At 44.5% G+C, this 13,601-nt stretch overlaps 1 protein-coding gene across 6 annotated transcripts in view; it reads left to right on the top strand.

The window, feature by feature from the left end:
* myo16 (myosin XVI) overlaps nucleotides 1-13,601 on the top strand; it is a 74,897-nt gene that overhangs the window by 32,952 nt on the left and 28,344 nt on the right. For all 6 annotated transcript variants that reach the window (XR_005121515.2, XM_037488060.2, XM_062564794.1 and 3 more), the window contains 12 exons: nucleotides 1,820-1,895; nucleotides 3,454-3,604; nucleotides 3,752-3,902; nucleotides 4,728-4,838; nucleotides 6,534-6,599; nucleotides 7,719-7,846; nucleotides 9,052-9,157; nucleotides 10,307-10,424; nucleotides 10,846-10,993; nucleotides 11,126-11,243; nucleotides 12,564-12,681; nucleotides 13,402-13,473. Coding sequence is in view for 5 of the 6 variants with exons in the window: in XM_037488060.2 (XP_037343957.2) it covers nucleotides 1,820-1,895; nucleotides 3,454-3,604; nucleotides 3,752-3,902; nucleotides 4,728-4,838; nucleotides 6,534-6,599; nucleotides 7,719-7,846; nucleotides 9,052-9,157; nucleotides 10,307-10,424; nucleotides 10,846-10,993; nucleotides 11,126-11,243; nucleotides 12,564-12,681; nucleotides 13,402-13,473 (1,363 nt within the window). In the remaining variant the exon portion in view is untranslated. The remainder of the gene's footprint in view (nucleotides 1-1,819; nucleotides 1,896-3,453; nucleotides 3,605-3,751; nucleotides 3,903-4,727; nucleotides 4,839-6,533; nucleotides 6,600-7,718; nucleotides 7,847-9,051; nucleotides 9,158-10,306; nucleotides 10,425-10,845; nucleotides 10,994-11,125; nucleotides 11,244-12,563; nucleotides 12,682-13,401; nucleotides 13,474-13,601) is intronic.

Raw genomic sequence — 13,601 nt, 5'->3', positions numbered from 1 at the left:
GGTCACTCGGTCCAACCCCGCTGTCCGGCCTTCGGTCTCCTCACTGCAGAAAACACACATGTCCCAAAAAATGCCCCGGCATGACGCCAGCTCCTGCTCACGTCTGGTTCCCCTTGCTGTTGGAATGGTTGGTCCTTTATAGTGTGGCCAACCTTCATCAGCCTCATGAGCCGCAGCTGGGCCGCTCGTTGTCTCCCCTTTTGGTCACCTGACCTGGGTGCTGATCTCTGCTCCTGAGCAGTCTTCTGAGGTGATGTCTGGGGGCCTGCACCCGTGGGTTGCCACACTGTCTATGTGAATATGCATCAGTTATGATGTTTGACTGAGCCTGCGGAACCAATGTAACGACCTTTTCCTCATCCTCCTGACCGATTAACAAGTTACGGTTGTGTGGTGCCACTGACGTGTGTGTTGTCCATATTTAAAGGGTGTGGGTGAAGCTGACACGGCCTGTTGGCAGAGGAGACTCTTACGACTCACAGCCAAACAGCTGTTCGCTGAATGTGCTCAGTCTCCCGCTTCCGTTCTGCATGCGATGCCTGGTGCTCTGCTTCGGTAAAACAGAGTTCTGCTACTTTGGAACCACTGATAAAATTACACAGGTGTTTTTTCACAGGCTGAGTGGTACTGCACAGGATGAATAAATTCATCTTCAGGTGTAAAATCAGTGGAGGGGCTTTTTATTGTAATGGTAATTAAATGAGCATGTCTTAAAAAGTCAATTTTTAGTTTTTATCCTGTAGGTTTGTTTCTATTGAAGCGTCCCAGAAGCCTTGTTGATTCAGTGAACTGTTGACCAACTGGGTTAAGGATAACACTGGTTTCCTGCTGTTTGATAGTCTCTTTGCACAAGTGAATTACAACAGTGGAAATGTGTTGTATGTGTCCTGATTTTCCTGCAAATCTCCAGGTGTGCTTGCTTTTTAAACTGCGGCCACACGCAGATAAAACAATACACTTATGAAGAGATAAGGCGTTTTATTTATTCTTAGTTGACTTAAAACCGAAAGAAAATATAGTTAATAACCACATAAAGATGTGTTATTCAATGCTCTAATTGGAATAACAACCTTTTTCTGTCTGTTTCTTACTCCTAAGATTCAATATTTCCATGGTTTGCAGAGCCTAACAAGATTGTTTTATTCTGGTGATTGGGTAGCATAGTGAAAGTAGTATGCAATGTCTTAGGTTTATTGTTTTCCCAGAATGTTCTTGGTGAGTAAGTTCAGGGCCTTTTTATTAATTTAGATGCGGTGATTGATAGTTGCCGGGTCATGCTCTTATTCCTATATTACCAAGAACGGAAGATTATCCTTTATCATATATTCACCGATCACACATCCTGGATTCCTTACAGCGGATAGTCCCTGGAGTCAAATAGGAGTGTTAATAGCGAGAATATAAAGGTGGCGATGAGCAGGAGGGAAGAACATGTCAGATTGAGAGCCTGACCGACTGAAAAACCTTGACTGAAAAATAGAGGACGGAGGTGACCGCCATTACATGGTGTGACTGACATGTGGTGGAGGATAGGCTTATTATCGAAGGCTCTCCCCTGTCAGGGACAACGGTTGAATAGACGTGTCATGTGTGACATATGTACATAGTTTGTATCATCTGAACTCCAGGTCTGTATATCCCACATTTAGATCCATTTATCTACACTGTAGCAGCAAATGTGGGAAAATCTCCTTCAGCCTTATAAAAAAACGTTTTTCTATACGTTTTCTTATGTTGCTGCAGTAAATAGTGCGCTAGAAATGTTAGCTTTTAGGATCTAATGGAAATGGATGCGGGTGTTTCCCCCCTTCTCTTACAGACGAGCATCGTTAGTCAGCTCCTGAGGCACAGAGCGAACCCGACTCTGTTGAACTGCAGCCAAGACAAGCCCTCAGGTAACACATTAAAGCAGTCATTCAAAAATGCATGTGTCCCCACACACACACACACACACACACACACACACACACACACACAAGGTTGCTGCTAGGATGGTCCTGCGTTTTCATCAATCAAAAGTTAATGAGGCAATAAAGCGGATTAAATGGATTTTGACTTATTCAGCTGCAAATGCATTAATAATCAGTGATAATATGAAACACACTGGGTACACAGTGACTGAGGTTACGTCACAATCAGTCACTGCTGAGCTTTGCTTATCTGAGTGCGTTTCATTTATTAATGAAAGAAAACACCATCCTCGTGCACGTACACACATTCAGTCATTCATTGATTAAATGGAGTGTCGGTAGTAATCAAAAGAGGCTTGAGTGATTAGTTTGCTGAATTTGCCCTAATTCAATGTGGGGCAAGTTGTTTGACTGTAGATCTTTGAGGATTCTGTCTGCACTGGTATGCACTACAGTTAAAGCAACTAGCATTGGAGGAATGGTCTCCACCACTACAATGCTACGTTATATGTAATAGCATTGTATCACATTTTGACCATTACAATGCTATTTTAAATGAAAAAAACCCATAGAATCCTACCTTTTCAAATTAAAGGTGCCTGGTAAGCAGTTTTTTGCTCTTTCTCAGAGAGTGATGATAAAAAGTGAGGGCAGCTCAATGCGGTTCACCGCTTCGGAGGAGCCATTTAGCCAAGTCGGTGTGTACCGAGTGGGGTTCATATGAAAGATTGAAGATTAAAAATCCTTTCATAATCATTGTCAGTGTAGAAGTGGAGTAGGTCATTTAACGGTATATTTTAATGTTTTGTGTAGGCAAAAGGCTCATCTCTGGCCCAATGATGTGTTTTTCTGCACAAAGATGGAGAAATATGCTTCCATCACATCCCTGCAAGATGCAGAGGGGGTTATGTGTGTAACGCAACCTGTTGTATATGCAGGCCATAATCCACAAGAAGTCTTTGCAAACCTGAATCCACTTTTACACCATCCACTGAACCCGGCTGCTGGTGAATGCAGTGTAGTCAATGGAAATGTCAGTGATCAGGGGGACAGAATACCACAGCTGCCTCTGACTATTTATTCCCATGGCTTCATCACACCTCTGACTGCATCAGTCCAGCTTTAATCGATTGCTCCTTCTAGCATGTAGGCTCAGAAAAAATGTGAGACAAGCCCTCAGAGACTGAGACAATTCCCCCTCTTTCTCACTTGAAGCGGTCACATGACAAGAGAAAGCAAGAGATGGGAGTCCAGGGGGTTATCAGTCGTACTTAAATGAAGACGGGATTAAGCCCTTCTCCTCCCTAGTGCCCTGTTAGACCTCATTACAGATGGGGGCCTTATCTCCCCCTTCCCTTAAGCACAGTCGGATGATCCTCAGTGGGGTTCACTTTGGATACCAGCGTAGGCTCGTTCACCCGGAGAGGGAAGGAGGGTTGGTGTGCTGAGAGTGAAATGTACTCTGTCCTTTAACAATGGTATGTTTTCTTTTTTTATTGATGACACAGAATGGTAAAAGATGAACTATTTCCAATTTCACTAGACATTTCCACATGTGAGCCCATTGCTGAAATGCTGCAGAATGCAGAGGAGAGCTGGCTGCAAAGACTAAAGGACCCCTCCACTCCTTTACCTTCCACTGACCAACGCTATGATGGTGGTTCTCACGACCTTAACACTCCTGTCAAGAACTTGTAGGTTAACACTTTCATGAGCTCAATCTTTATCTTTATGGTTACTTAATCGTTAATATTGTCCCCCTGCCTCCTACATTTATCTCATCCTCCTGTTCATTTTCTCACTGTCTTTTCAAACACTTTGCATTTCCACCTATCACACAGGAACCCCTTGGGTCTCTCTATCTCTAAGCGGGACTGTCTTCTGGAGAGGTGCGCCATGTTCAGAGAGGCCAGCGGAGCGCTGAGCCGACAGCCCTCACAGGACAACGGCCTGGACGGCCCCCTGAGCTCTGGAGCCAGCAAACTGGAGCAGGTACTTTGTCGTCTTACAGCTCACGCACCATAAAACGCAATAAGGCAGTAAGCACATGGATAATTGTAAATGTCCCCAAGAAGAAAGTTCATGTATTGAATGTGTTACCCTGTCGTGTTTTCATAATGAATGAAATGCTTTACACACGCCAAAGAAACCAGCACAGGGCATTACAGCCCATCATTTCTTTAGTGGGAATCTGACTCATTTACTCGATAAGGAAGTAATCAAGTCTGTACTAGTTAATAGGTTTGTGAATTAGATGTCTCTAATAGTATGCATTTAAGTCACAATACCATTGTAGATATTCTCAATCAGAAACATTTATTTGTGGTGTGTTGGACATACAAGGATATTGTCATGGTGGTTGGTGCATACATGGAACACAGAAGAATAATGTACAATGAAATTAACAATAGAATATAAGAGATAAAATACAGAATAAAAACGTGAAAGTGCGCAGGCAAAAAAATGTAGTTTCTATTGAAAGTGTCCAAAGGTGTTTTGAGTAGAGCCAGTCAGTGGAGGACAAGAGGACAAAGGCTCTGTTAATGAGCCCCGACTGCCGATGGGAAGAAAGTGTTTGTTTGGCATCGGCTCTTGGTCCTGATGGACCTCAGCCTCCTGCCAGATGGAAGGGATGCAAACGGTTTTCGTCCAGTTTGGAAAATGAAGGAAATAACTGGGTGTAAAACTTGATAGGAATAAAGTGTTCCAATGTCTTTCAACGTCAGCGGAATTTAACTGAAGACCATTGTCCCACATTTTAAATTTCTCATGGCGACCTACTCCAACTTAGTGGCCGCCTGTTGGTCTTTCCTCCAGGTCAAGCTGATGCCTCCTGCTCCCAATGACGACCTGTCGTCCCTCAGTGAGCTGACCGACAGCAGCCTGCTCTACGAGATGCAGAAGCGATTTGGAAATGACCAAATCTACGTAAGAAAAATCTACACTGTCACTGTGCCACTGAACCAGGATACACAGAGCACACACAGGACAGAGAGAAATACAAACGCAGGCAGACTCTCAAAGGCATAACTGGGCAGCTACATTGGTTCATTTGTAGTGGAGTTTTTGTCGTTTACAACCTGGGAATCTTTATACACATGGGCACTGCAGCAGGTGTACTCCGAAGTAAAAACAGTACAAAACAAACACTGTACCTTCTCTCCTGAACATTGCTGTGGAGATAAAATTGAGATTTTTAGTCAGATATCCCAGGATGAATCCCTCTTCATTTGGCCTGCTGAATAACCAATTCTAAAGCACTCACAAAGACACACATACATACACTGGTTACAATTCCAACTGTGACCATTAAATCGATTGGCAGATGAATCTATAACTGTCATTCCGGAGAAAAGTGCCTTGAACTCCAACAATTGGTCCCCTTTGTTGTCCTGTCATTTTCTCCCTTCCTTTAAAACTGTATTTTGTCTCATACTTCTCCATGCCGACTGAGCGCTGTAAAGACTGGATCCAGATCAACGTGGAGCTCTGTGAAGAAGCAGTAATAGTGTGTTATTATAGAAACCCAGATGGGCGACACACAGTACAGTTACCGACAGCGGGGGACAGCAGATAAGGGGAGGACAATAAGAGTGTCTGGTGAAGGAAAGAGAAATGAGAAGAAATCCAAATAATGAGCACTAGAGATGCAGTCCAATTTGGCAGAAGAAAATAGGGGGGAAAAAGGACAAAGTGAAGCCATCATGGGGCCGTAGGAGTATTTCTGATCTGATTGTGTAAAACTCCTCGTGAAGGTTCACATGATACAGTGAGGATTCGGTTTTGTAGCAATGATATTCCTAAATAAAGCCTGATATACATAATGAACATTTTCCGCCCTCCTACACCTGGGAAGGCATTTCAAGAAAGTGGTAAAGAAAGCAGAGATTTGATGAAGGACAAAAAGGGAGAGGACAAAGTTTGTTGATTTCTCCATATGTTCCCAGCAGGGGGCTCAGAGGGGGGCTTTGAGGCGCGTTCTTCTGCCAATGTAGGAGGACAAGTGCACTGCCAAGCCCCTGAGGGGAATCGGCAAGGAACTAGGGAAGGACATGACACGTTTTTTAAACGAGTCAACTCCCTGTTCAGCCTTCCCCAGTTAGTGTTGAAGTTCTATCCTCCAAAACACCCAAAAGCTAAATGCGTAGTGTGTGTTCAAGTCGTCGACCTTGAGCCGGGGCCTGATGATGGAGCAACCCGATACAGGATGGTAGCGTCCTCCCGGGGAAAGAGTGTTGCCTTTCAAACGCCCTCTGGGGCTCTGAGAGAAACGGAGGGCAAGCAGTCTAATGAAAAGGGTCAGGAATTAAGAGTTGGTTCATTTTTATCTGAATGACCTCAGGAGAGCACAATGGTGTGTTTTTTTCCTCTTTTGGACAACGGTTATTGCTGAGGTTATTATCATCGGTGGTTCCTTCTTTACCTTTCTCTGGCCTGAGATTACCACATTCTTTTGATGGATGAGATTGTCGCTGCAATAGATTAAAAGATTAAAGAAAGAAAACCCGGCAGTCTGACAGTAATTGCAAACCAGCTTCAGCCTGTTTGCATGTCAAAACAGCCACTAAAAAACTCCTCACAGATTTATTAAGACAGGTGTGTTTTTTTTGTTCTCTTTTGTAGACTTACATTGGACACATCCTCCTGCTGGTCAATCCAAACAAAGAGCTCCCCATCTACTCCACTTTGGTAAGCAGGTATTTTAAATGAACTAAAGGCTTACATTATATGCAAAGCTTTCTCTTAACATTTAATAAGCAGCTCTGTGTAAAATGATCTCAGCTTGAAACACAGGGTATTACCCTTGGTAGAATATGCATTTTGTATTCAAAAGCATAATGTAGAGTATGTTTGCTGCATAATAAGCAGGATATGAACAGATGAAATGGACCTTATAGTTGATAAATAATGCAGTCTTCCTGTCAATGGTACACAGCACACACCCAACTGCAGGAGAAGGGAAGTATCCAATTTAGCTTACAGACACAAAAGCACACACAAAGACTGACTTTATTCGGCTTTTTCAACACCTCAGGCTGTCTGTGCAAGACATCATTAAACATATCAATTGTGTTTTAATGTTGTGATATCAATTAACAGTGTGTGTCACCTTTATTTATAGCTGTGGTTGGCTCATTTTGAAATGACTAAATTAAACGCCAGCTTCGTGCTTGCCCATGTGGACCCAGGAGGGGTCGGATGGAGGGGAGACGTCTCTTTCCTGCCCTGACAGAATGAAGGCAAGCCCCCTCCTGGCTGTCCCATCCCTGCCTGCATCTGGACTCTCTCAAGGCGTCCACACTCGACTGAGAGGATGTGTGGACGAGCAGGGAGGAGCCAGAGTGTGATGGATATATGTGCTGGCCATCTGCCCCCTTCTGGTCTGATGGTCCAAAGCCCATCCTCCAAACTAGTACTGGTACACATCTTCTCAGGGTTTTCCAGGAAGAAGGTGTGGCACATAGATGTATAACAGTGGATGGAGGGAAGCCAGTCTCTTCTAAGGCATACATTGTGCAGCATTTACATTACTTTCTCTTGTAGGTAAGGGGTTGTAATACCACTCAATCCCTTCTTGTAACTTAATGAGAAACACTACTATCCAGATAAGAACATCTGGAAGAGCAGAACTCTTTCTGCAGAAAACACACTACAATGAGTTGAGCTTCCTTACTCACTCACTTTGGGCTTGGAGAGGTTATGTTCAGCAAACACATTATCCTCTTGTGTTGCTAAACTCTCACATGTGTCCATGTGACTCAAATAGTGCTCCGATTGTTGTTGACTCTACCTTTCTTTCTCTCACAGGTGAGTCAGTTGTACCTGAGCTCCACGGGGCGTCTGTGCTCCTCCCTGCCTCCTCACATCTTCTCCTCAGCAGAGAGGGCTTACCACATGATGCTGCAGGAAGGACGCCCGCAGTGTTTCATTTTGAGGTACACGCACCACAACACGCTCACACTCACACCGAACTCTGCCTCGGGATTGTGAAACAAGAATCTCTACAGAGCCAAATAATTGCAAATTATAGTGACGTTGGGCCGGCCACCTGGTTTTTCCACCCTCACACTGCCACACACCTGTTAAACAGTCCCTCGGGCAGTACAAGCTCAATGTGCACCCCGGGATGGGGCTCACTGGGAGCTTTATAGTCGTCTTGTCCTCGGCAAACGGAGGCAGCGTCCTGATTGCAATTAAATCCCGCTCTGGCTCTGCAGTGACATTCCTGCTGAGTTGTAACCAATCCGACAGAGTTAATGTGCCCTGGCCACAGGCTATCCATCTCACTCGCACAAAGATACACATGCTAGGTCATTGCACAATGCATCGTCATGTACACACTCCTTTCGTTCTTTTCCTGCTCCGCTTTATTCCTCCTTTAGGCTAGTAATTTAACAAAATGCCCTTGGAATTAAATAAAAAGTGCTAAGTGAAAAGACCGGGGAAAGGCCTCCGGACTTTGCTCACAGCAGGGCTGTAGGTAACACACCTACATGGACACAGGCAAACAGCCCGTTCATTAGCTTCTGACCTTCTGAAGCCATCTGCTTGCTGCTGCCGTGGTACTCTCTGCATGTCGGTGGGTGTCAGGGCGTGAACTGTAGAAGTTCCCTAATGGACGCCCACCCGCCACATAAGTTGTGGCTGCAACACTGTGGAAATTGAGGAGCAACGTCGGTTAAGTCAGACCAGAAGGAATAGATTGTGATGGGTGAGGTTCCTCAAGGGGTGATGTATTGTAGGTGGAGACGTGTAACAGAGGGGACAGATGTGGGAAACACCCTGATGATTAATGCATTGCATCTGTTCTTCAAAGATCCACCCAGAGAATAGTAACTCACACTGGTGCTTAGTTTTCGTATTGATATGGTCTTCGTTGGCAAACGAATGGCAGCCAATAACTTTATTTCATTAGTTTTACTAACCCATTGTCCAGATGCTTTGCAGGTGTTGCAGCAATCTCTTGAAATATTAAACCAACGTTCAGTGTTATATGGGGATTTTGTATCCCCGTCACTTACTGTATTTCGAAAGCACATAGCAAGTAAAACCAGTCAATGTTCTAGTGCATTAAATATGATTGGACAAATTATGAGCATCATTTAAGGTCGTTGAATCAGCCTTTTTTCTGTCTCTACAGTGGTGAAAGTGGTTCTGGGAAAACGGAGGCCTGTAAGCACATAGTGAGACACCTGGCAGCCCGCTCCAGCCCCAAAGGCTTTGTGCTGGAGCCCAGAATGAAGCACGTAAGTCTGGTCCTGATACATCTACCACTACAAACAGTCACCAGGCGTCTTGTGGGCTTAAATGGTTTTGGAATAAGTGATGTAACGCACATCTCTGAGCATTAGTCTGGAATCCTTTGTTGCATATGAGTCTTTGCTTTGGATTTGCAACTAGATCAACAGTTTTTATGGTAGACCTCTTTTTTATTTCAAATTAAATTCTCCGCAAAATTGGTCCTCATTGAGAAGTTCACGACATTCAGGTTTTCTGTGCGTTTTGTTAATGTTTATGTACTTATTTTTCCCTCTTGCATGTCACCTGTTTTAGAAAAATTAGATGATAAAACGACAGCGGTCGTAGTGGTGTTAATATCTCCTGCTGTTGTCCCCGTGCCCCATGCTGGAGGAGAGAATAGACGTAGGGATTAGTGGGGGCGGGGGGGTTGTCTTTTCTTCATTGTTGTTCCGTGGTCAAAGACAGCGTTCAGACCCAGAGTTTGATTGCGTCATCAAGATTGCTATTAAGAAGGTCTTATCTTTACTGTTCTCAAGAACAAAACCATTTGCAGCTATCAAATCTGAATCATTTTGCTGTTGTTCTTGTCGTCCATTTGTCTTTACAGGCTACTGAAGGTATATTGATTAGAGTACAATTGACTGCCAAATAGACATATCCCCTACACTGTTTTCCAGTGAATCAAGAGAGGCTACGACTGTAAAAACTCATATTGTTCAACAAGGCATTTGAGGTCAGAATTAATGTCAGATGTTGGTATCCTGCATGTCAACAAGAAATGAAACTCTTGCCTCATTGCCTCCTTGTCTATTTCCCGATGTGTAGACGGGGTTCAGATTGCGACATGTTGGTGGTGGTTAACACATAATTCACTGCTGTGTACAAACAAAGCAATGTGTAGCTGGGAATACAAGTGATGTGTTTCTGATGAAGTCATCGTTATACAGTTAATATATCTGGGTCAGCTCTGTCTCACGCAAAACACCGGGTTCCCATTTACCGGTTGCATGCTGACACCTAGTGGTGGAAATGGACTTTTTATATTCAGGTGTGAACACACTAGATATACTTTGCAAGTTGAAAAGAGAAAAGTGCATACTCTGCAATATTAACTCACTGTTAATATTTCCTCTGGTTTAAAAAAATTATTGCAGGTTAACTGCATTCTGGAGGCCTTCGGTCATGCAAAGACTCTAAGGAACAACAACTCCAGCCGCTTTATCAAGTTGTTGACCATCCAATACTGCGACAAGAGGAAAACCCTGCTCAGAGGTAACATACTTTCCTCTCTATTCTCATAAGAGAATGATGCTATGCTCAAGTGTCAACTTCACAATGAAAGGTTTCATTTCTCTGTCGCTCAACACAATAAGTTTAATTTTACTATTACCGCACATTTAAATTCATAATTATTTAATTAGATCAGATATCGGATTTCTGGATCATTACTTTAAAATGAGAGATAATGGACATAAACCAAACTAGTTTGACAATATATCTACGGCACAGACTACTTTGTGATGACACCAGCAGGGGGCAGTAAACGACCATTAGTCTGTCCTTGGAGCACCTTCTTTTACCTCAGTTCATTTGGTCAATGTGCACCCATTGAATGTTCAGTTCTACTACTATCATCTGATGAAGTGTAATCCACACATGATGTTGAAGATTTAAACAAATCTCATGTTTAAAGCCCGTGTGAACACCCACATGCTGGAGAAGTCTCGCCTGGTCCACCTGCCTCCTCACCAACACAGCTTCAACATCTTTTATTTGATGGCTGAAGGCCTTTCGCCTGAGGAGAACAGCGCACTTTACCTCAACAATGTCCTGGCCCATAGGTTAGTATCTGTCAGCTGCCTTGTGTACAATATATCCACTAATTTCACTTTAGGATCATTTAGTTTTTGTGGTTGCTGAACTGTTGTTGAGATATTTGTCCACGTTGTCCAATGTTTCTGTCCTTACTCCAGGTACCTGAGTGGAGGGCTTCTAGGGGAGAACCCTCCCATGGTGACACCCTCAGCCCACAGTAGGGAACGCCTCGCAGCAGTAAAACAAGCCCTGCGAGCCCTGGGCTTTAACAAACAGGTATCGATTAGCACTGCGGATGGCTTCTGGTATTGACAGCGGGGATCATTAAAAGTGTTGACCTAACAGACCCTGAAGTAGCCACGTATGAGGTCGTCAATGGCATTTCACAACAGGTTTTTCCTTCACGAACAGTCTGTAAGTTGGCGTTCAGGTGCTGAAAAGGAGTGTGTCTCACCTCACGGACTGAAGTACTACTGACCCATTATACCAAACATATACAAACATCATAGCGGTGAATAATGCCACGGTCAAAAGACATTTTCAGGTCGAAAGGGATTGCCCATGCTCCACTAAACAATTGACCGCTGCGGGAAAATGAGTGATGCAAAGGACACAACAATGTGTCCTCCGACTTCAGGCCCTCGAAATAACTGTCATCTGTTTCCGATAACATATCTTGCCTCGATATTTTGATCTCCCATTTTCTATCATCTATCCAAAGAACACATGAAGACATTGATTCATGCCTGCTGAGTGCATGTAGTGTGCTCCAGTGTGTGGGACGGGCCGTCCTGTGCACCACCAGCTGTGCTCCCAGCCCCTTATCAGGTTCTATTCTTAGGTTCCCATTCAGCATCTGTCAGCGGTGAGTGACCACCAGCTCACCTTTTAATCCAGCAGCAATCAATGCACCCGAGGCCAGGGAGGTATGTAGGCTTATATTAGAAACCACTAGTGTCCCCTGGATAAGAGGGACGTGGCAAGGAGGGGGGGCGGGGCTAAGAGTGGAAGTGATAGACCACCTATTGGTCTTTGTCTAAGTCTAATCAGAGGGAGACTCCTAGTCCAGACTCAAAGGTCAATTGCCACTAACGCTCCCTATCCCTCCTTTTTTCTCCCCTGTGCCCTAGTTCCCGTCCTTCCCCCTTCCTAAGTAGGGGGAGTCGGTCTGTGTATAGAGTGTCAGACAGAGAGTAATGCTTGTGTTTATCTCCCACATATCAGCTCCAATATCCCGCCTTGAGAGAGTGCACAAGCCGACGCAGCGACACACACATGCAAGCACACACCCTCAAACTGGAGCATCCCCCTCTCAGAAATTCAGAGCAGTGGGTAATGGGGTATTCCATTAAGCGTCCTCTACCCAAGGGCATAGAGGAAGGGAGAGTCGGAGAGAGCAAAATGAGGTCTTTAAATAGCATTGCATTTCTGTTTTATTTTTTCTTTCGTGGAGTTTGTATACTTTAAGATGTCCTAATTGCATTGTGAATTGAGCAGTCAAAAACGAAAATATTCAGTTTTTAATCACTATTGCAAAATGTCCAGTTGCTATTTGTTTCCTCTCTAACTCCCTACTATTCCCCCTCTCTCTGCCAGGAGGTTGACTCTGTGTTTATGCTGCTATCTGCTGTGCTCCATATTGGGGACCTACGTTTTACTGCACTGCCGGATGCCAATACAGCCTTCCCTTCTGACCTCCAGTTGCTGGAGAGAGGTTAGTGCCCTCCATCACATTACCGGGTTCACATTTCCACCCTATGTGGAGGTGAGGTGGGGCAGGAAGAAGAGGTGCATCACACGCACTCAGTGTTTACCTCGTTCGGCCTTGGCTCCTCCCTTTCGCTGCATCTTGGAGTTCTGCTCGGCAGCGTGCCAGCACAGGCCGAAGGCCGGAGGGTCGCTTGTTTGGTGAGCTGCATTTCCTGCCAGAGCGTAACCACGTTGAGGAGACAGCCCCCGCTTTAACGCTGTTCTACAGCCGCTATTTGTGTCTCCTTTTTCTTTTCTCTTACTATCTCTGCAATTACGCAACCGCTGACCTTAGTGTGATGGTAAACAAAACAACAACCGTGCCTGCATGGGAAAGAGACAGTTGTTGTCAGGGAGATGTGATATAAAGGGCTGGTGATGTCAGCAGAGGGATTCTGGGTTGTTGTCACCTGTTTCTGCTTGTTTATGGGTTCCGCTCAGCAATCCACTGATGACTCATTGTTGCCAGTTCTGCTAATCGATTAGTTCTGAGTCATCTGAATTAGGGCTCAGCTGGTTGTGCTGGCAGCTTGATGTTGTCGTCAGTGAAGGGAAGAGCGCGTTTGTTTCTATCAGAGCTACCTCTCTAACACCCTCATTTTCAATGATTTGTGCTATTTTGACTTACAGTCACTCTGCTATTCTGACGGTTTGGTTCTCTCTGTCCCAATCTTCCTCTGCACAGTTGCCGGATTGTTGCAGGTGGGCTCCAGCGACTTAAGTACCGCCCTCACCTCTGACGTTCAGTACTTCAAAGGTATCCACTCACCAGCCTCCTTCACTGGCCCTCCCTTGTCCACATGCAAAAGCAGAATTAGTCTATTACTTATCTTTGGATTAACCTAAACACTGTTCAAGTTATCCACATATCTCTAAACAAGGTGC

This window comes from Pungitius pungitius, chromosome 10 (genome assembly GCF_949316345.1).
Source record: "Pungitius pungitius chromosome 10, fPunPun2.1, whole genome shotgun sequence".
In the NCBI taxonomy this organism is placed as follows: domain Eukaryota; kingdom Metazoa; phylum Chordata; class Actinopteri; order Perciformes; family Gasterosteidae; genus Pungitius; species Pungitius pungitius.
Note: the sequence above shows the minus strand (reverse complement) of the source record. Positions and strands in the feature narration are given on the sequence as shown.